Below are 20,060 nucleotides of genomic sequence, written 5' to 3' on the forward strand. Positions count from 1 at the left end.
TTTTCATAATTTATTAAGAATAATTAATGGTGTAACTCCTTACTCATTCACACAAAAGATCATTAAAGAAAAAAGAACATATAAAATATTATACAAAAAAATGAAATTAAAAAATTTAAATGAAATTTACCTTTAACGAAAAGCCACGATGCATATCCAAATCACACATTAGACAGGTGACATGTTGAGTCAATAATGCTTGTTAAAAAATATTATAGTAGCAGGGGTAAGAAAAATAAAAAAAAGAAAAGGCCGAAAGGAGAACAAAAAAAAAAAAGGGGTCCCGGTCCAGAATATACGCGCGCCCTTGGTGATTAGAGCGCGTGTTTAATGCCTTGAAAGTGTTTGTTTGGGCTTTACTATCCTACCTCGTCTGCACCCCCATCCGCTGCTCTTTCTCTCTCTCTCTCCCTCTCTATTCGATTTTCTTTCTCTAATAGCCAAACCCTAACCCTAATCAGTTGTTTTCGATCTAATAAACTTCAAGTTTTGCCCCCTTTTTAATTATTCTTGGTCTTTTAATTACTGATGCACTGAACTCCAATGCGAGGCAGGCATCGATCTGGTGCGTGGAGCTTAGAGTTATCAATCTGGAGCGTCGACGATGGACGTTTTGAAGGAGAATTTGGCGGAGGTAGAGATTGGGAACACCGTGGAGTCGCTTCAAAATTTCATAGACTTGCAGAGGGAGCTCTTCCACAGCCAGATCGATCAGCTTCAAAACATCGTCGTTACACAATGCAAACTTACAGGCGTCAACCCTCTCGCCCAGGAAATGGTTCGTCAAATGAGAATTTCTCTTTGGTCAAAGATGACAAAAGAAAAAAAACTGAAGCCAAAATATTACTAAAATTTTTCTTTGTTTACTGTTTTGCAGGCAGCTGGTGCTTTGTCAATAAAAATTGGTGAGTGTCTACTAAAGTTGCCTTTTGGGGTCAATTAAGATCCTGTTAGGAGCTTCATTAGTATTTCTTAGAGAAAATATGGCTATAATTATGTAAATTTTTTTGAGATTGTTAGCTGCAACTGATTTTCGGTGCTTATTCTTGGCCAACTATATTCTAATGTAGAATATGGGATATGTATAAGTTAGGATGGTGGTTTGTTACATCACTATCTAATCGTATGATTGAATATTTATTCTAGGAAAACGACCGAGAGATTTGCTAAACCCTAAGGCTGTAAAGTATATGCAAGCTGTTTTTTCCATTAAAGATGCGATTAGTAAGAAAGAATCTCGTGAGATTAGTGCTCTATTTGGTGTTACACTCACGCAGGTATGTATTTAATGATTTATATCCTTAATTTCTTTAACATTAAGTTATGTCCATTCCCTTGGGCCAATGTAAAATTTGGAGAACTGGCTTTGCTGTTATCTGAGTGGATCATCTTTTAAAAGTGTTGTAAATTCAAAATTCTTATTGCATATCAACATGACATTGTTTCCAACAATACCATCTGTCAGAGAATGCGGTAAGATTCCTTAGGCTGTCATGTTAATATGCAGGTGCGCGATTTTTTTGCTAGCCAACGCACTAGAGTAAGAAAGCAAGTTCGGCTGTCGAGGGAGAAAGCTGTAAGATCTAATGCATGCAAAGAAACAGAAGAAGGGGTGGTTCTAAGTGAGTCTGATGCCATGATACCTGTTGAGCCAGTTCCCTTAAACTCTGTTGGCCCTGTTAATGCCGAAGAAGCACCATCTTGCTCAACACTGGATGATGCTCTTACTGGCATAGATGAGTTGGATAAACATTTTGTCGAAAATATATTCACTAAGATGCGGAAAGAAGAAACTTTTTCTGGGCAAGTGAAACTATTGGAGTGGATCTTGCAGATACAAAATCCTTCAGTATTATACTGGTACCTATTGAGGAAACTTAATACACTCAACAATAAGCATACTGCTTCTTGTTTTATCTGAGTAATGTCTCTTTATCGTGTAGGTTTTTAACTAAAGGTGGTGTTATGATTTTAGCAACATGGTTGAGTCAAGCAGCTGTTGAAGAACAAACTACTGTTCTCTTTATCATCCTCAAGGTATAATTAGATTCTATACAGATGATTTACAGTCCTGTACTTGTAATTTACGAAGGTTACATTTATCGTCTGGAATGTAGGTTCTTTGTCATTTACCTCTACAAAAAGCTCTCCCTGAACAAATGTCAGCCATACTGCAAAGTGTGAACAAGCTGTGTTTGTACAGGTTTTCAGGTATGCATTTGTTGGTTAGTATTTAATTCTTCTTCAGCCCTTTCTTATCTCCATTTCTCATTCTTGTGCTTGTCTCATTATGGTTGGATCATTATCTCAAATTTATTCAATGTGTCAGATGCTATAACGATTTATGGCCCTATTAAAAGTGTTTGCACTTCTGTATGATTGTGTTAATTTTGCTGGTATAATTAATGCTTTGGTTTTCTTTTCGCCCTTTCTTTGAACTAAGTTGTTTACAGTAAAATGCTGGGAATCACTTTACATGATACCTGCAGTCTCTATGCTTATGGAATCTATCTTGATGGTTGCATTTGGTTTTCTGACTATACCCTCTATAATGTCAGAAGAAAGGGAAATCAATTATGGGAAATTAGAGTGGTTATATTCTTTCATATTGGTCATTAAATGATATGTAGTAGGTATGGACGTGCTTCAGTTTGTGATAAAAATCTGCTTGTAAAAAATCATCATTTATGATGAAAATAATTTTTGTGCTTAGCTGTATTTATTTATATGCTTTGTGGTACTTTGAATCTCATTTATCTGATTGGAAGATCAGACATATCACACAGGGCAAGGCTTTTGATATCACGGTGGAGCAAGATGTTTGCAAGAAGCCAAGCCGCGAAGAAACCTAATGGTTTGAAGTCATCTGCTGATGCGCAGAATGAGTTGTTACTGAAGCAGAGGCAAGTTTACTTCGTTGCCTCCTATATTTGCTTGGTTTTCCTACCACTGAAGCATATGGTTTGAAGTTTCTATTCATTTCTTATTATTGCAATCTGGCTCTGCAGTATCAGTGAAATTATGGGTGATGAACCGTGGCAGTCAAATGTTGACAATTCTGTAAGTATACTACACAAAATTAAACAAAAATATGTTAAATATGCTTGTTTAGTGTTTTCTAATTAATGTTAATGGTTTTCCAGGAAGAGATTCTCGCTACTTCTAATGTCAGGTGTGGATATTTATATTTTTAATCTGATAATCTGATATTTTTATGCTCTGGTTGTCATTCTTAGTATTTTGTAATTGTGGAGATACTGAGGGTAGACTTATTGTTCAGGAAATTGGAGTCTCCACAAGTTCTGAAACTGCTGCCGGCATCCATGGATGACTCCACAAAGAAGAACATCCTTGGTGTATCTGGTTCCCGTATCCTTGTCATTGTTGGGTTGTGTTTCTTGATCGTCTCTGTCGCCTCTCTTCGTTGTTTTTTTTTTATTTGTTATTTCTTTATTTTTTGGGTAGGGGGGGAGGATGTGATGCATTTTGACTCATAGACCATCTAAAGAATTAAAAAAAAAAGAAGAGAAAATCATTTCTTAAGGAACAAGTTCTCTTATCAGTTTGAACTCTTAAGTATACTTAGTATGATTTGGGTCATTTTTGGTCACTCCTATCAAATATTTTTCATATGAAGTCATTGACATCTGATGACATGTCTAAACTAAAGATATGTTAATTGCTTCTCACATAAGTGGTAGGCTCAGCATCTGTTTTTTAAGAGTTTACAGTTCCTAAGTTCATCTAGGAGGTTGATTGTATCTCATCTGTTTTAAGGGTTTGACCTTTTTGTTTTCGCTGGGGAGGGGGGGGTGGGGTTTACTGATTTCTTTGCTGCTAATTATGATCCATTTGCTTGAACTTCTCAGCAAACTATTCTTCTCTTTTGCCACTCTATCTTAATTGCTTGAAAATGTGCAAGATTATGTACATGCAATTATTTGGTTCCTTTCAAGAGTAGCATATTGCCTTAGCTAGTCCAGATAGCAGGGAACGCAGGAAGGTTCAGTTAGTGGAACAGCCAGGGCAAAAGATGGCTGGCAAAAGCTCACAGACAACAAGAACAGTACCTATCAGCCAAAGTCGCCCCATGTCCGCTGATGATATCCAAAAAGCAAAAATGCGTGCTCTATATATGCAGAGTAAATATGGAAAAACGGGTTCCTCCTCTAATGGAATGAATGAAGCAAAGAGTGAAGGTCTAAACAAACCTTCAACTTCTCAGGCCAGCTTTTCTCCACCAGTTTCTAAAGTTCATGTCCGGCCTGCTGAAGAACAAAAGAAACCTGTAATACTTCCCCCTAAAACTTCTAACAGGCTGGGAACTTGTCTTGATCCAAAACAGAATATGGATTCAAAGGAGCCTCCATGGGAGAAATGCCAGAAGGTCAAAATCCCATGGCACACACCACCAGGTACATTTGCTTCTAGTGTTTTTTCATTAGTTGCTTGTATTAACTCCCTGAATTTTAGATGGTAGAGTGTGCCCTTTAAGTAATTTCCAAAATTATCATGGAGGAAGATTCAATTGTCTTTGCAACCACAGCTGCCTACTTTCTTTCATCCTCCATCCCATTACCCGCAATCTTTTATCTTTTCTACTTTTTTCCCATTAGGAATAGAATCACAACCTGAAAATATTATTTGTGTGAAACTTGGGAATTGTTTTCGTTGTATATACACTTAACCCTCTTTTCCTAAATATTGAAAGTAAAAAAAAATTGTTTCAAATATATCTCCTGATATGTGATCATATTTATGATAATTGTATCGCCAAGGTGGAAATGTCCTGTTGTTGAAAACATTAGAATTCCCGTTAATGAATATATTGACTTTTGGTCTATTGCAAAATTCAGTTCTACACTTGATTGTTTTTATTCTGATGTGTGCACCAACATTTGGAATGCGCTTGCAATAGCTTTAGTGAAGTGCCATCTGGCTCATAACCGTCAAAAATTAAGGTGCTGGTGAGTTGTACTTCCAAAACGTTTTGCAGAGAAAATGAAAATCATTAGTTTGAAAATTTGATGACAGCTAGTCATGGTAGATAAAATTCTTATTCATTTAATGAAGCTTTTGCTAACATAATGGTTAGTCCTTATATTATAATCTCTACCAGGTTTTCATTATCAAACTATGGAGGATGGAATTGCTTCAATAGGATCAATGCTGGCCGTTTGAAATGTGTGTGCCTTGATCCAAGGCAGATGTTGCCCAAAGGCTGTTGCTAAACCAATAACATGCAATCATTTAATATTATCCTTAAAAAGAATTTGCTCAATTGAGTTTGATTGAAGCCTTATGGAGCTTCAACCTTGAATGACCAGTGATTCCAAGGTGTAATGATCAGACTGATGGCAATAAGGGATTTTCCTTTATCCTATTAACTTTGGATAGCTGGATGCTAAGAAATTGAAATTGAAATTTCTCTGGATAAAAGTGGTCACACTTGTTCTCTGAACACATTTGGTTTAAAATGTGGTCAAAGCAAATTTTTTCATGATTTTGGAACCAAAGTTAGGAGTATTTTGAAGAGGTATTATTTTCATCAGCAAAATTGACCAAGGAGGCTTGATGATATCACAGATATATGGGGCCATAAGGCAACGGTAGAGGATTTTTCTTATGATGAGCTTGAAGCCACTCCAAGTTGCATTGACATGCATTGCTTGTTGCCAGTAAATTGTTGTTGAAAAAAAAAAATTCAGGTTTCTTCAACCTGCCTCTAATATTTTCTGCATTTTTAAGCCAGTGTCAGTAACAGTACCAGCTCAATTACTATTCATCTATGACCAATTTTCAGCTTCAAAGGAATTGTCAGAAAAGTTGAGGGAGGCAGACATTTTAGTTGAACTGTTATCTTCTACTTTGTTTCTGATTTTCACTGGTTGGAGTATCTTTCGAGGACATTTTTCTTCTCCCCATCATCTTTCTTTTTTTGTAATTTTTTCTCCCCTTAACAACCATCCCAATTACGATGATTCAACAACCTTATACAGTGCTAGGCCATCTGTAAGACGAGCAATCAGATTGTACCGCTATGACTTTCTGACTGCTTGATTTTGATTTCATTCTCTTTCTCTCTCTAAGCTTGTTTTTGGTAAATATTCTGTATCTTATTCTTGTTGGTGTCATCTCTCACTCATGTTACTCGATCTGCGGGTTTCAAACTGTTTTAAGTCCTTTTCTTTTCTGCAGAAGTAAAACTCAACGAGCTTTGGAGAGTTGGTGCTGGTGAGAATAGCAAAGAGGTTGATGTGCAGAAAAACAGAAACCGTAGAGAGAGGGAAACATTCTATTACACAATCCAGGAGATACCATCTAACCCCAAGGAACCGTGGGACCGAGAAATGGATTATGATGACACGCTGACCCCAGAAATCCCAACTGAACAGCCACCTGATACTGACTCTACTGAAACACAGGTTACCCATGGTGAACATGTAAATAGTGCAGCCACTTTGGCACCTTCTTCCTCCCACATAGGTGGTGGCGTTGCAGCTGAACCAGATCTTGAGTTGTTAGCTGTACTGCTGAAAAACCCGGCTTTGGTTTTTGCCTTGACTTCTGGCCAAGCTGGTAACTTGACAAGTGAAGAAACAGTGAAGCTGCTAGACATGATTAAGGCTGGTGGGGCCGGTAATTCAAATAATATTGGTAAAAACGTGGAAGAGAAGGTTGAAGTGTCTCTTCCATCCCCAACTCCATCGAGCAATCCTGGAACGGTGCGTGATATTGGCTTCTGCCAAGAATTTATTTTCAGTTTCTTAGGGGCGGGTGGATTAGCTCCTCGTTGCACTCCTTTGATCCACATTTCATACATAAATATAAAATACCAGATATAGAGGATTGGCATGCACTGGAAAAGAATTAAATAATCCCCGTCGAAATTAAAGGTTAAACATGGGATCTGCAATAGAAAAATGGCTGACTGTTAAGACGTGGGCATCCCACATGGGGGAAAGCGAATGGTTAACGTCAACTAGTGATGGGTCTCTTCATCAGTTATCCAGCAGGGAAAACGTGGCAAAGGGTAGGGTAGAACAGGTTAATCAGGCCGTGTGGGTTCTTTTTTTGTGGATGCCTGTGCTCTGGGTCTGGGAAATTACAGGAGCCTTCGCATCATGCTATTGACCCTGACCCTCATCGTCGTTACTATATTTCTCAAATGATGAAATATAGTACTTTTGTACTATGTCCGAAGATGATATACTTATCTAAAGAATCTCTGATTTATGACATCATTACATTATATGTTCATGATTTTCATTTGACCTCTAATTATCATTATTATCTCATTATACGAAATTGAAGTATTTGTTTAACGTGCAGAGTGGATGGAAACCGGAGGCAGTCAGGAACCCCTTTTCACAGCAAAGTCAAATTGGAAACACAGTTGCCCAAGCTTCTCTTGGAGTTGGCACCACCACTCCTGTTGCGGAAAGGCTTCCTGCTACTAGCATGGCGGCGCCACAGCAAGACGCAAATGGCCAATTATTAGCCCAACAGCTTGCAGCGGCCATAGCACAGTTGTTGCCTCAATCAAGCGCCATGACTCCTGAAAAGCGACAGTCTCCTAATGTTGCTTTTTCACACCATGGTCATCCATCTAATTCTCCAGCTATGCAACCACCGGCTTCCGAGATAGCCTTAACCTTGAAAAATCTACCCATTGCTAACTCTTCCTTAACAAACTTGTCAGCTGCAGCTGGTCCCTCATTGCGGGTTGAAACCTTGACTAATGTGAAACCTGCACCAATCTCCATGACACCAAACGCACCAGAAAAACTGCATTCTTCATTTTCTATTTCTCCCTTGATGCCAACACTGTCACGGCCGCAAACACCACCACATCTACGGCCACAACTACCCCAAGTAACTGATCCTCCTCTTCATACGCATCTATATTCATCGAGGCCCCCAGTGGGAAACATAGGTCCAATGTCTGATCCTTGGAGGGCGAGGCAGAGTTTGGCTTCTAATCCTCTTTCTCAGGCTAATCAAACCAATTATAATGCATCGTTTGGAGGATCTGTGCAGCCTCAGTCGCGGTCAGGTCCTCCTTGGGAAGGAAATGAGTATGTGGGGCATGACGGGTTTGAGTCATGGAGTCCAGAGAATAGTCCAAATAGGTTTTCAGAGTATGTGCCAGGAAGGAACTACCTGGAACCCAGAATGAATTCCGGTTGGAGTTATAGACCTGACAGGTCATGGCAACGGAGTACTCCTGGTTACAGGGACCAGAACAGAGAGGGAAATAGAAGATGGCGTGATAGAAGATGACGAGACTTGCTCTGCCATTGTTACCTTGGTTGGAAATGCCGGCCTGTCCATACACAGTGAGTGTTCTATAGTAGTAATAAAATTTTTTGGTGGGTAGAGGTGGAAAATGGAAGGTAATGGGACAAGCGGAACGTTATATATACTGGACATTACAAATGCAATTGCAGCTTTTTGGATATTCCGGAGCTTGCGCTTGGTATTCAATTTGACAAGCACATGAAAAGACAAAAACAAAAAAACCTCTGCCTGGAGTTTCTCTTTTGTCTTTCTCTATCTCAGCCCTCACGGACGAACCCCAGTTTGGACCGTGCCATCATTGATCAAAATCCTAAAAATAGCGGTCAACGTTTTTATCCAGAGAAGAACGTTGCTTCCTCGTGATAGTAAATGGAACTATTGTTAAGGAATTTACTTGTAATGGATCTGGCAACAAAATTTTGGGCCAATGGCTGAACACCGAACCTAGATATGAAATTTTGAATGGGATCCCAGACTCAAAATCTTGTTGTGGGCCGTGTGCCCATTTCTAGCCCATAAATAACACAGAATGCGTGCGCCGAACGCCGCCGGCGAATACACTAATCAAGCAATCCTAGGAATAGATTTCCCCAAGTTGCAGTTCATTGACACGGCACCGCTCTTCCTGCTCCAGTAGCTTTCCTAATTCAATAACTAAGCAGATTGCTAGCTTCTCTCTATATATATATTTTCCAATTTTGGCTTTTGAGAAAGGACTCCAAAACAATAATGGGATTCAGGTTCCAAAATCTAAATCCCATGTACAGGTCCTACCTCTCAAGGCTCTCTTCACCCAAAAATCCCCATCCCAACCCCGTCATAGTCCAGTCCCTCAATCCCCATTTCCATATCTACTCTCCCCCTCTCTTCTCTGATAACCCCAATTACAGCATCCCCAGACGGTGGCATTTTGGTCATTCTCATGATCATCACGATCACCACCATAATATAACCAAGGAAGGAGAGAAAATATTCCGGTTGGGTCTAGGAGCGGATATTGGGTTAGCTACTACTAAAGCTTTGACTGGTTATTTATCTGGAAGCACCGCCATCATCGCCGACGCAGCCCATTCTATTTCCGACGTGGTAAAATTATAGTCTTGCAAGAGTTTATTTGTTAAAACTTGTAACTCAAGCAATTGATTTTGTTGGAAATTTCTTTTGTTTGTAGGTTCTAAGTGGGGTTGCATTATGGTCATTCAAAGCTGCAAAGGCTCCCAAAGACGAAGAACACCCATATGGTCACTAATGATTGTACCTACAAGCTACTCCATTTTTCTTAATTTTGCTCATAGTAATGAATGTTATGTTGTAGTAGCTTTTTTCCTTCTCTTTTTTTTTTTTTATTTCTTTTGTGTATTGCTTCGACGTCTCATTATTTTTTTTATTCTCCTTAGGACATGGTAAATTTGAAACTCTTGGAGCCCTGGGAATTTCTTGTATGCTTTTGGCGACTGCTGGTGGTATTGCTTGGCATGCTTTAGATCTCCTAATTGTATGACCACATTTGTTTTTCTTCCTATATTTTATGATTTAGACAGAATAAGGAGTTAAAACAAAAAAAAAAAAAAATCCCAATATCAATAATGCTGAAACAATTTCAAAGTATACATTACTGAGAAAAAAGGTTATATTTGAAATGAAACTAGATTGGACCTTACAGTAAGTTGAGCATTCTGTGTTCAGGGGTTGCTGTCCACTGTTCCTGAAGTAGTTAATAATCATTTGTTGGCTCATGGACATATCGATCATCATGGTGGAAATCATCATGGAATTGATATGGATCACCCTATACTAGCTTTGAATGTGACCATTGTAGCAATATGCGTTAAAGAAGGGTATCGAGCTACCCTTTTGTTTATTCTACTTTCACTTCTTTTTTGATAACAACTCTGTTTCTTCTTTTTCACATGTGTGGTTGCTGCTCTAAAAGTTATTTTCTGTATGTTTACATGTAGGCTTTACTGGATAACAAAAAGAGCTGGGGAAAGGCAGGGCAGTGGACTGATGAAAGCAAATGCATGGCATCACCGTGCAGATGCAATTTCATCTGTAGTTGCACTTATTGGGGTTGGTAAGAGATCTTTTCGCTGATTATCTTTTTTGTCCTGTATTCTTCTGAGCAATGCTTTGCTGAATTGGTTATAGTATTGGTAAGCAATACAAAATGGAAGTCCTTGCTTTTGGCTTGAGGATTGCTAATTAATATTGGTTGTTTTAGCCTTTGGCTTGTTCTTTACCCTTGCCTTGTCATGGGCTAGGATTTGTCTCTCTTCGGAAGGAATTTTCCACATTCAAGTTATACTAATTATGAAGATATTTTTTTCTTGATTATTGTATCTGTAAAATTACTGAAACTTCAATAACATCCTTTGCCAAGCTCCTTTTTCTTTGAAAATCTCTCTTGTTGGGGGTGGTTGGTTGTTGTCTGGAAGGTCTTTACTACTGGATGGTTTATTTGTGAAATGAAAATTTCACTGTGCTTGATTGTTTGATGAATCTGAATTACAAATTAGTTACTCAACTAGTTTCCACCTCCCTTCCTTTTCCCTACCCCTTTAAATGTTTAAGTCTATTCCTGTGGATTTCCTTCGATTGAATTGTATGTAAGTGAACACTCAATGACTATATGCCTTGTCCATCATGATCTAGGAGGCTCTATTCTTGGAGTAAAGTTTTTAGATCCTCTTGCTGGACTGGTTGTCTCAGGAATGATTCTAAAAGCTGGTCTGGAGACTGGATACCAGAGGTGCATTGCTTCGTGTCCTTCATATAGCTCCATTTCTCTTATTGTTTGCTTTGTCATGGTGTCCTTTTAGGCATGTGAGCTTCAAAATGATTGTGGCTATTCTGCAATTCAAGAGGTCAAATGGTATCAGTCAGCGTGGAAATAGTCAAACATACTGTTATGTTTAGGATCTAAAATTTCTGCATTTATTCTTTTACCTCCAGTTTATTGGATAGGGATGAAGTTATCATGCTCATGTCTTCTTGATTGAGTGGATTTATACATCACCTGTTTTTGCCGTGTTTCTTGATTTTAGGTATGTTCTAATATGTTTCCATTACAGAAACTGATAAATTGATAAAGTTTGGCTCATAATTTCATGTTTGTAGTCCTATTATAATTGGTAAGCCTTGTTTCGCTGGAAGTCTGTCTGCAATGTCTACCGAATATTTAGGCTTGGTTTTTAGTGTTTGAGATAACATAGATATAGATGACATGTTGTTTGTATAGAAATCTCCATAATTTACATCTTCTTTTTGGCCAACTTTGTAGTGTCCTTGAACTTGTCGATGCTGCAATCCCTGCAGAACAGTTGGAGCCCATAAATCAAACAATTCTACAAGTTGAAGGAGTCAAGGTAAGTACCATAATATGTTTGTGTATCTGCATATGAAGACCAGATACAGCTCTGTACCTAAAATTAATTTCTCAGTAAATATACTTCATCATTCTAGATGCATGCTCCCGGTATTTTATATCATGATCTGTTGGCTTGTTGCTACTGGTGAAATTTACAATTAAGTTTTGCCTTTTCCTTTTTTGGCTGTCTTCCTTAACTACTCTTTTCACAATTGTCTGTAGGGATGCCATCGTTTGAGAGGAAGGAGAGCTGGTTCAAATCTGTACCTTGATGTACATATTGTGGTGAGTTTTTACTACATTTTCTAATGCTGGTGAAATTGCAAAAGGACATGAATGGAAAGTATAAAAATTGACCTCATTATTGCTAGGCTTACTGTGGATATGGTCTTGAATAGAGTACAATGCCACAATGTGAACCATATAGCCAATCCTAAATAGTGGGATAGGGCTTAGTTTGTCGTTTCTAGTACTTTATGTTGTTCAGTTTTAAGTTTGACTATAAAACTGCTTATTTCCTGATGCCCTTCATGATATTTCCTTTATTTTTGACCTGCAGGTCGATCCCTTTTCTAGTATTAGTGCTGCACATGGCATTGGTGAAAATGTTCGTCATCAAATTCATAAATCACACCCTGAAGTGACTGAAGTTTTCATACACATAGGTATGTTGCATGGTTACTTTGTCTCGAAATTGGCTCAGACAAATTATTTAAGATGAGTGCTGTAATTTTGGCATTGGCATAAGATTTTCTGTTGGAAGATGACTATCTAGAAAAGACAACTGATTGTTAAGGGAAAGAAGAAAAAGAAGAACGAAACTAACTTTCCATCTAGGTGATCACATCATTTGTCTTCTGTTGATAATGTCTCCTCACTGGGTAGTTACATTATTTCTAATTTCCATGGATGATTTCTCCTACCATTAAGCTTGATGAATTTAACCTGTGGTCATGGGGAAACAAATGTTCTTGCAGCATGTGACTTTTGACCAGTGTGAAACCTGAAAACTGAGCTAAGATGTACTTCTATGGAGTTTAGCATGTAATGAAACTTTTTTGTTTTGCCTGGTAGAATATCATGGTAGATATATGATACCTATGGAAGAGATTACTGGTAAATTGGACTATACAATCAATGCCAAAGTCAGTCTGTGCGTCACCAAGTTGTTGGCATATTTACATTCTGATAAACTTTCTTTTGGCCTTCAAAATTGTAGATCCTGCATATGTAGAGTTCTCTCCTGATGTAATGGACCAGAAAGAAAGTTTGAAGAGAATCATGGAACAGAAAAGTAATATTTCTGCCAGGGAGGAAGATGTTGAAGCAATTGTTTGTGGCACGTTTTCGTCAAAGTTTCCAGAGGTATCTGTTTGCATTTTGTTGAGTGTTTAAGTTTAGGCTCACTATAAATAAAGTATGCCGTAGATAGAGCATCTGAGCACTGAAGTAGCAAGGCAAATGTGGTTTGGACTTTGGTCAAGCTCAAGTGGGCTAAACTTTTAACTATTGTTGAAAGGGAAAGTGAATTTTGTTATTTGCCACACCACACTTTCGCCTTGAGGAATACATGGGTTTGTTCCACCTTTTTCCTACTGTATTCTGCCATACTTATTGTCAAACAATGTTTTTTTTTCTCGAATGTGAATATGCAGAAGTTTGTGGTTGAGCGCATAACCCGTCACATGTTGCGAGGAAAGCTATTACTCGAAGTTGAGGTTGGCATGCCTCCCGATATTATGATTTGGTATGGTACAATCTCTCTTCTTTTCACCTCACTACATATAGAACCATAAAGACTCTGACATATTCAATACCAATTGGTTCCAGCGATGCTATGGAAGCGGCGAAGGAAGCAGAAAAGGAGATACTGAATGCAGCTTCAAACATTGTTCACGTCAATGTTCAGCTAAGATTAGGGCGTCCCATTCCAGAGTTCAGGTACATATAGCAAAGCTTCAACCATAAACAAGCCCCCAGAACGCTCTGCCTTATAGTGATGGAATCTTTTTTACACGTGTAATTCATTTTTCCACAATTTTGTAATAATTTAATACTAACAAAAATATGTTGATGGATTCTACTGAGGCATGTAACCCTGGATGAATCTCTTATTGTATCAATTAACGAAAATGTTTTAAGAAAGTTTAAGCAAGGTTTATGGCTTAAGCCCAACGTTCCAGTCGTATAAATCCAATTAAAATTGTCTCTCCATTTTTTATTTTAAAAAAATAAAAAAAATTCAATTTTCACAATTGAACTGGTGAATTCTTTTTTTTGTTTTTTTTTATAACAAAATTATAATTTGGATATAAATAAACTGCTACCTTTTTTTTTTGAAAGTAAATAAACTGCTACCCTGAACTCTAAAGACAAAAATTTTCCGTAAGAGGGATAGAGATTTAGAGATTAGAGAGCCAAGTTGATCAGATAATTGTAGTCTGATTTCTTTAGTCGACATTGTATTTTCAGAAAAGATTATCATCACATCAATGGCTCTGAATCAGACTGAACGAAATTAACCTCTAAAACAAAAAGGAAAATCAAGAAGACAAGTAGAGAAATTTTTAGCAAAGTTGGAATCACTCATCATAGGAAAGAAAGAGAGAGAAGGCTCAGAAGGATCCATTGGTGACTTTCTAATCACAAAAAGGCCAAAACCCTTCATAAAATAGGTAGTTCTCAACATCACCGCCTCTCCTCTTTCATCGCTGAAAAAATGAAACATAATCGACGCTTTCACATAAGATAACAAGCAAAAAAAGAAAAAAAGTAAAAGAAACCCCAGCCTTGGCTTCAACAGCAGAGTTGGCCATTCGCTATCGCGTATATATAGAAGGATCCAAATTAGGGTTAGGGTTTTTTACCCGTCGATACAGGAGAGAAAGGCCAAGCCTTATTACGAGACTGCCCCTGTCTTTACCAGACTTGGTGGCAGATTTGGTTTGGGCTTTTTGGCTACAGGTTTCGTTTTGGGATTTTTAACTTTTCAAGGACTCCATTTTGAAGTTCTGGGCTCAGCCTTCATCCTAGTCTAGCCCCATTCTTATTCACTGCTCATTTGGACCAAGAAGTTAACGTTGAATCATTGATAATTTTTGGCATGACACTTCCAAATTTTAAAAAATTATTTTAAAAAATTTAAATAAAATTTTATTTTTATTATATTTAATTAAATTTTTTTTATTTTTATTTTAAATTAAATAAATTTTTATAATTAACTATCGATTATTTATTATTAATAAAAACACTACTTGACGTAATATATTGAAATATCATATTGAATGGTGACGTGATATATTAATGTAACATAATGATGTTGCGATATGATATTTTTTACTCTTGTGCCTCAGCAACACGTTGACATATAATAATAAGTGGTATTTTGATTAATGACAATTAATTAATAAATAATCTTAAAAATTTATTTGATCAAAAATAAAAAAATTATAAGAACTTAGTTAAACACAATAAAAAAATAAAAACTTATTTGAATTTCTTTCAATAGTTCACAACCTTTTTAGAGTATTATGTTGTAATTTTTTTTAATTCATGTTCTAGCTTTTGATACATACAATTTTATTCACGTTTGTTTTAATCTAATTAGTATTATGTAAATTTCATTTTCAACTTGAATTAATTTTTTGTTATTTTATCAGAAATTTTTATGGAGTTCAATTAGTATATTGCAAGATTATCTCTAATTTTATGGGAGAAACCAAACAAAAGAGAGTTGTGTTTGTTTTTCTTTTTTAGGAGGAGAAAGAGATTATGAGTTTTTAGCTGAATAAGAACAAGGTACTCAATTGAGAATAGGAGAGAGGAGGTTCCTAGTTTGATGCAATCAGTTTCACCAAAAATTGACTTGAAAAATGGCAAAAGAATACATAGCGATGTAACCCGCGGGGGTGGGACAAAGTTAAGGAAATGATGGTCCTTACTGGAGGGTAAAAGCAGGAATTAGGTAAAGATGAAATATGTGCAATTCCTATGAGTGCGATGGGGCAGGTGGAAAACACTTTCCAATGGCAGGCTCCAAACAGGGTTCCACAGTTTAATTAAGATTACATTTCTTACTCTAGTGAGTTTTTTCTTGCCTTTCTTCTTTGTCGATACAAATTGGCTGTGGCTTCTGGGTTACAAAACAACAGGAGTCTCATATTTGTTTGTTCAACTTTGAAGAAAAATGAGTCTGGAGGAGTGGCCAGACCTGGTTATTTCGTGACCACACACATACACAGGGCTTTCCCACTGGGCACGGAGTCATTCATGAGTGGAAGGAATTCAGGCCCACGGTTTGACGATAGATAAGTGGGTGAGGACCCTGTGAACCCCATTTCGTACCTAATGCCCAAGTGGCCATCTCAGCACTGTCACCACACAAAGAACAAGAAATCTTCCAGGGACAAGCTGACAGCTAAAAGTAACAAAAAGTAGAAAATATAAATATATATATATATATATTGCTCTCAGACATCCCAGATTGGCTTTTCAATAACTGAATCCCCATGTGAGAGCTGTTGCTGGAAAGGGTTTATTATTGGCAGTCTTTGTTGGCTTATTGCTTCCAGTTCCAATCTTTGATGCTGATGCTGCTGTTCGTGCAAATTGGCTTGCTGCCTTGACCCCCCAATCCCCATGAAATCAAGGGTCGTCATGTTACTGCCTCCAGTAGTGCTCGCTCCAAATATTGATGGCCCTGTTGGGTTCCTTTCCATCGCCGGAGTTCTTCCTTGTAACAAGCTAGTGCTACCACTGTCTTCATGTTCCATGTTCTTCATCAAGCTTTGGTTTCGGTCAGCTCCGTTAATGAACATGCTAGCGTACATTCCCATATCATTCAAATTTGCTGAGCTTCCTGTGACAGCATTAAAAAGTTGGGTCATTTCGTTGGGGCTTTTCTGCATGAGCGGGTTGGAGAATCCTCCCTCGCTGATCCCAACCATGCTTGACTGATCAGTTTGTGATGGGAAGTGATCGTAAGATGTGTTCTGCTGCTGAATTCCACCAAAAGATAGTGGTCTAATGGACTGGTCAGTACCTGCGATGCTATTAGCAAAGCTTTTTTGCATCACGGGAGAGTTTATACTATTGCTTGCAGTTGCACCCATTTGGGCTGCTTTCTGTAGCAAGGCTGTTGCAGACATGTTGGGCGAACCCGCAATTTGGCAACCATTTTTGCTGTCTTGTAAATAATTGAAGCCAGAGGAGCTATTTGAACTAAGCTGTAGGCTAGAGGAAGCTGCGGAAATGCTTCTTGGGCCACCAAACAGAGTGCCTGAGCTGCTTGAAAACATGCCTCCTCCCATGTTCATGGACTTAAATGGCATTGGCACTAGCTCTTGGGGAAGGGATTTGAGCGGGTTCTTCGGGTCAAAGTTGTTGAAGTCAGATATTCCCATAGATGTGTTGGCATTACTAATTGGCATTGATGACATGAGCTCTGGCATTTGGTTTTGCAAGTTTGATCCCATGTGGTTCATTAGTCCTTGGTTTACCTTGTTGTTTTCTTCAGCTAATGCGTCACAGAAAGCTCTGTGGGTGATGAAGCTGTCTCTCCTGCACAAGGAAATATGCAGTGGGGTCAAATTAGGTTGTTATTGGATAAAAATCTTGATAAGAAACAGTACTTTTGATCTAGAGAGAGGCTTTGTAATATCATAACTACAAAAGTCGTCAAAAAGGAAGAACGAAAAAGCCTATCAGTTGTTGGCCATTGTCTAACATTTCTCTATCTGGAGAGCCTAATTAAAGATGATATCTCTATAATTAATGCATAATATAAAACATATGCAAGACAACCTATATCCATTAAGAAATTTTTTAAAATCCGCATTGCTGTAGAAGCCCATAGATTACCATGCAAAAACTGATAAACTTTGGGGTCACCAAATGATCATTGGACGCCTTACAGTACTGAATCATATTGTACCTTTGTAAAGGATACCGTATCAATTTCCGTTCTCCATGCAAAATGCAGATGCAATATCTTTTAAGTTTCATTAAGTGGAAAGATCTAGTATATACCTTGAAAAGATGGTTCCACAGTCACATTTGTATTCCCTAGTACCACAGGTCTTCTGATGAGCTTTCCAATCAGATTGCACAGCATATTTCTTTGAGCACTTGTCGCATTTCCATTTCTTCTCACCATGCTTACGGCTGAAATGCTTCTTTATTCCCGTAAGATCCCCTAGTGCACGAGCCGGGTTGTGGTGGACACAAGTCGGCTCGGGGCAAATGTAGACTCGTTTCCTGACCTCAGTGGTCGTCCTTTGCCTTAGCTTCCATGGAAGATTGTGACCTCGTCGGTGCAGTTGTAGGTTTTGGTCCCTTTGGAATCCTTTGTTGCATATCTCACACACGAATCGATTTGTCGCCATAAGCGTTGTTGGTGATAGAGCAATAACTTCAGCGTTTGGATCTAATTCAAACAACAGTATACAATAAGTTCAAAAGACTACTTAACACTCAATGAAAGCATGACGGAGTAGAAGAAGGTTTGCTTGAAAAAAAATAAATGAATTAAGTATTGTTTGTATAATCTTAGCAAGCAAGTTCTGTCTTGTACAGTAAAGATCCAGTATTGGCCCAAATAGAACAATCAGAAACAAAAAGAGAAGTAAAAAGTGCAATCAAGCAAACAGTTCTTGGCAATTATTGTAATCTCATAGCAATAATTGAACCCTTTATATAAGAAATTAACAATTAATCTTTTCTTGCAAAAAGCTGTCAGCTTTTATTTCCTGGAAGATGCCCCTATTAGAAAGCTTGTTCTTTTGTTCTGCTTAACTGGATCAAATCTACCTTGGCATGCATGCTTCTATTGAAGCATGTAAAACTCAAAGCCATGCATCCAAATCAAATCATATTTTAAATCTGAAAACCAACATCAGCTATCTGAACTTCCCTGAGCAATTCTAAGATCAAATGTCACCTAAATTACATAAACTTAGCATAGAAGAAAGCATAATTGAGATTCATGGGTAAATGAAATTGCCTGGAGTTCCTGGTAAATTTCTTTTCTTCTTAACTGGTTGATGTGGCTGTTGAGAGGTAGAACCATTGCTGTTAGAAGCACCAGAAGGTCCTGAACCAGAGCCCGGAAAGTTATTTTGCAGCTGTTGTTTCTGCTGCTTCTGTTCAAGCTGCTGAACTTCCTCTCCAGTGTTTCCTGAAGAGAAGCTTCTATCATCACCTGAGATATTTGACATTTGAAACTGAGAGGAAAAGATATATTGATACTATACAAGCTTGTCTGTTTCTTTTCCTTGGCTCCAAATTCTATTGTTTCTTTCTTCTTTCTTGTTGTTGGTGCTCTTAACTAAAAGTGGGGGCTTGTTTTTTGGTGAACATAAAATCAGGAAGCTGCTCTGTCTAGAGGAAGACAAAAACCAGGGAATTCCCCTTCATTTCTGGTGAAGAAGAGGGCTCTAGCTGCCACAGGAGTAACATTGGAACCTGGTCTTCTTTGGCTTTATATAAATATATATGAAGAGGGTTAAAATTTGACAAAGGACAACTGCATGGAAATTGCCCCCCTAATTTGCTGATTATTAATTTAATTGCCATTCTCTTTCATAGTATTAATTAATTTTTTCTTTCATAAACTAATTTGGTTGGTTCTCCAAGATGCCTCTTCTTGTGCAGTACTAATAATGTTATCATGACCCATAATGTTAAAATTTTTGTTACCTAGTTTCCAACAGTGATATACGGTTGGCTAAATATATAATCAAATCAAAGTTTCAGAGCAATTTGAGGATGACAAAATTACTAGGAATTCTTGTCAACCTAGCATTGTAGCCAAAAAAGAGGGGATTTACAATCTGCCATAGCAAGAGAGTTATACACATAGCTCAAATGAAGAATTTCAGAATTGAAGGGTGCTTTGGTGGATGGCCAAAGTTGAATTATTATTTGACAAGATTGGACAATTATTGTGTTGATCAAATTCTAATAAAATAGTAGGTGTCCACATCTTAACAATAATCATCATCTTTAACTCTAATTCAACTTTTGCATTTTCTCCTTCTATGCATATATCCAACTCCCTGAAGTTGGTATAAAAAAAGCAGCTTTGCAACCTATGTAGCAGGAGAAAAAAAGAAATGCAAGAAGCCTATCTTGTCAATAGGATGAGTCTGTTAAAACTGTGCCGAATCCTGTTTACCATTTGATCCAAAGGACCCAGGAAAGCAACAAGCAGGTGTCCGGATTTTCAATTTCTTATTACATATTTTAATCACATTATAGAGATGGTTGCTGCTTTGTTTTCTAGGTACACTATAATAATATTTTAGAGTAAGGACGACTACTAAACGTTTATTATCTTAAAAGAATTGTATTGCTTTGCCCTGCTCCTACCGGTGGATTTGCTTTACTCTAATTT

General features: G+C 37.7%; 3 protein-coding genes and 2 non-coding genes across 6 annotated transcripts; 2 read left to right on the forward strand and 3 right to left on the reverse strand.

Annotated features, from left to right (window-relative positions):
• The first annotated feature begins 341 nt into the window (after positions 1-341).
• LD (Homeodomain-like superfamily protein) lies at positions 342-8,461 on the forward strand. Its single transcript, XM_007050769.3, has 13 exons — positions 342-778; positions 878-905; positions 1,147-1,277; positions 1,508-1,860; positions 1,944-2,037; positions 2,118-2,211; positions 2,774-2,903; positions 3,009-3,060; positions 3,144-3,172; positions 3,281-3,369; positions 3,984-4,415; positions 6,199-6,725; positions 7,333-8,461. Exons 1-13 carry the CDS (start codon positions 605-607, stop codon positions 8,281-8,283), a joined length of 3,084 nt encoding a protein of 1,027 aa, XP_007050831.3. The 5' UTR covers positions 342-604; the 3' UTR covers positions 8,284-8,461.
• A 156-nt stretch (positions 8,462-8,617) lies between these two features.
• On the forward strand, positions 8,618-13,823 carry LOC18613501 (Cation efflux family protein). 2 transcript variants are annotated; one of them, XM_088804774.1, is made up of 12 exons: positions 8,618-9,387; positions 9,473-9,542; positions 9,699-9,796; positions 9,988-10,139; positions 10,260-10,375; positions 10,954-11,050; positions 11,582-11,666; positions 11,891-11,953; positions 12,228-12,333; positions 12,888-13,033; positions 13,324-13,415; positions 13,499-13,823. In XM_088804774.1, exons 1-12 carry the CDS (start codon positions 9,031-9,033, stop codon positions 13,617-13,619), a joined length of 1,503 nt encoding a protein of 500 aa, XP_088660900.1. In that variant the 5' UTR covers positions 8,618-9,030; the 3' UTR covers positions 13,620-13,823. The 2 variants fall into 2 exon arrangements, with proteins under 2 accessions (XP_088660900.1, XP_088660903.1); XM_088804777.1 differs by lacking the exons at positions 9,988-10,139; positions 10,954-11,050.
• A 265-nt stretch (positions 13,824-14,088) lies between these two features.
• On the reverse strand, positions 14,089-14,163 carry LOC148764780 (small nucleolar RNA Z155). Its single transcript, XR_016024326.1, has one exon. It is a non-coding gene; the product is annotated as a small nucleolar RNA Z155 (small nucleolar RNA).
• Positions 14,164-14,275: 112 nt separating this feature from the next.
• On the reverse strand, positions 14,276-14,369 carry LOC148764781 (small nucleolar RNA R41). Its single transcript, XR_016024320.1, has one exon. It is a non-coding gene; the product is annotated as a small nucleolar RNA R41 (small nucleolar RNA).
• Positions 14,370-15,687: 1,318 nt separating this feature from the next.
• On the reverse strand, positions 15,688-19,123 carry LOC18613503 (zinc finger protein GAI-ASSOCIATED FACTOR 1-like). Its single transcript, XM_007050772.3, has 3 exons — positions 18,669-19,123; positions 17,696-18,092; positions 15,688-17,227 (listed from the first exon to the last, which is right to left on the reverse strand). The coding sequence occupies exons 1-3, from the start codon at positions 18,880-18,882 to the stop codon at positions 16,138-16,140; spliced, it is 1,701 nt and encodes a 566-aa protein (XP_007050834.3). The 5' UTR covers positions 18,883-19,123; the 3' UTR covers positions 15,688-16,137.
• Positions 19,124-20,060: the final 937 nt, after the last annotated feature.

The sequence above is a fragment of the Theobroma cacao genome, chromosome 1 (genome assembly GCF_053813885.1).
Source record: "Theobroma cacao isolate CCN51 chromosome 1, ASM5381388v1, whole genome shotgun sequence".
Classification (NCBI taxonomy): Eukaryota; Viridiplantae; Streptophyta; class Magnoliopsida; order Malvales; family Malvaceae; genus Theobroma; species Theobroma cacao.

Excerpts from the sequence above, each read along its gene's own strand:
- LD (XM_007050769.3), top strand. The coding sequence starts at position 605 with ATGGACGTTTTGAAGGAGAATTTGGCGGAGGTAGAGATTGGGAACACC. Across the intron at positions 3,173-3,280 it reads CTCGCTACTTCTAATGTCAG|GAAATTGGAGTCTCCACAAG; the intron begins GTGTGGATATTT and ends CTTATTGTTCAG. Across the intron at positions 6,726-7,332 it reads CATCGAGCAATCCTGGAACG|AGTGGATGGAAACCGGAGGC; the intron begins GTGCGTGATATT and ends TTTAACGTGCAG.
- LOC18613501 (XM_088804774.1), top strand. The coding sequence starts at position 9,031 with ATGGGATTCAGGTTCCAAAATCTAAATCCCATGTACAGGTCCTACCTC. Across the intron at positions 9,388-9,472 it reads CCCATTCTATTTCCGACGTG|GTTCTAAGTGGGGTTGCATT; the intron begins GTAAAATTATAG and ends TTTTGTTTGTAG. Across the intron at positions 13,416-13,498 it reads CCTCCCGATATTATGATTTG|CGATGCTATGGAAGCGGCGA; the intron begins GTATGGTACAAT and ends AATTGGTTCCAG.
- LOC18613503 (XM_007050772.3), bottom strand. The coding sequence starts at position 18,882 with ATGTCAAATATCTCAGGTGATGATAGAAGCTTCTCTTCAGGAAACACT. Across the intron at positions 18,093-18,668 it reads AAATTTACCAGGAACTCCAG|ATCCAAACGCTGAAGTTATT; the intron begins GCAATTTCATTT and ends TGTTTGAATTAG. Across the intron at positions 17,228-17,695 it reads TGTGGAACCATCTTTTCAAG|GAGAGACAGCTTCATCACCC; the intron begins GTATATACTAGA and ends TTCCTTGTGCAG.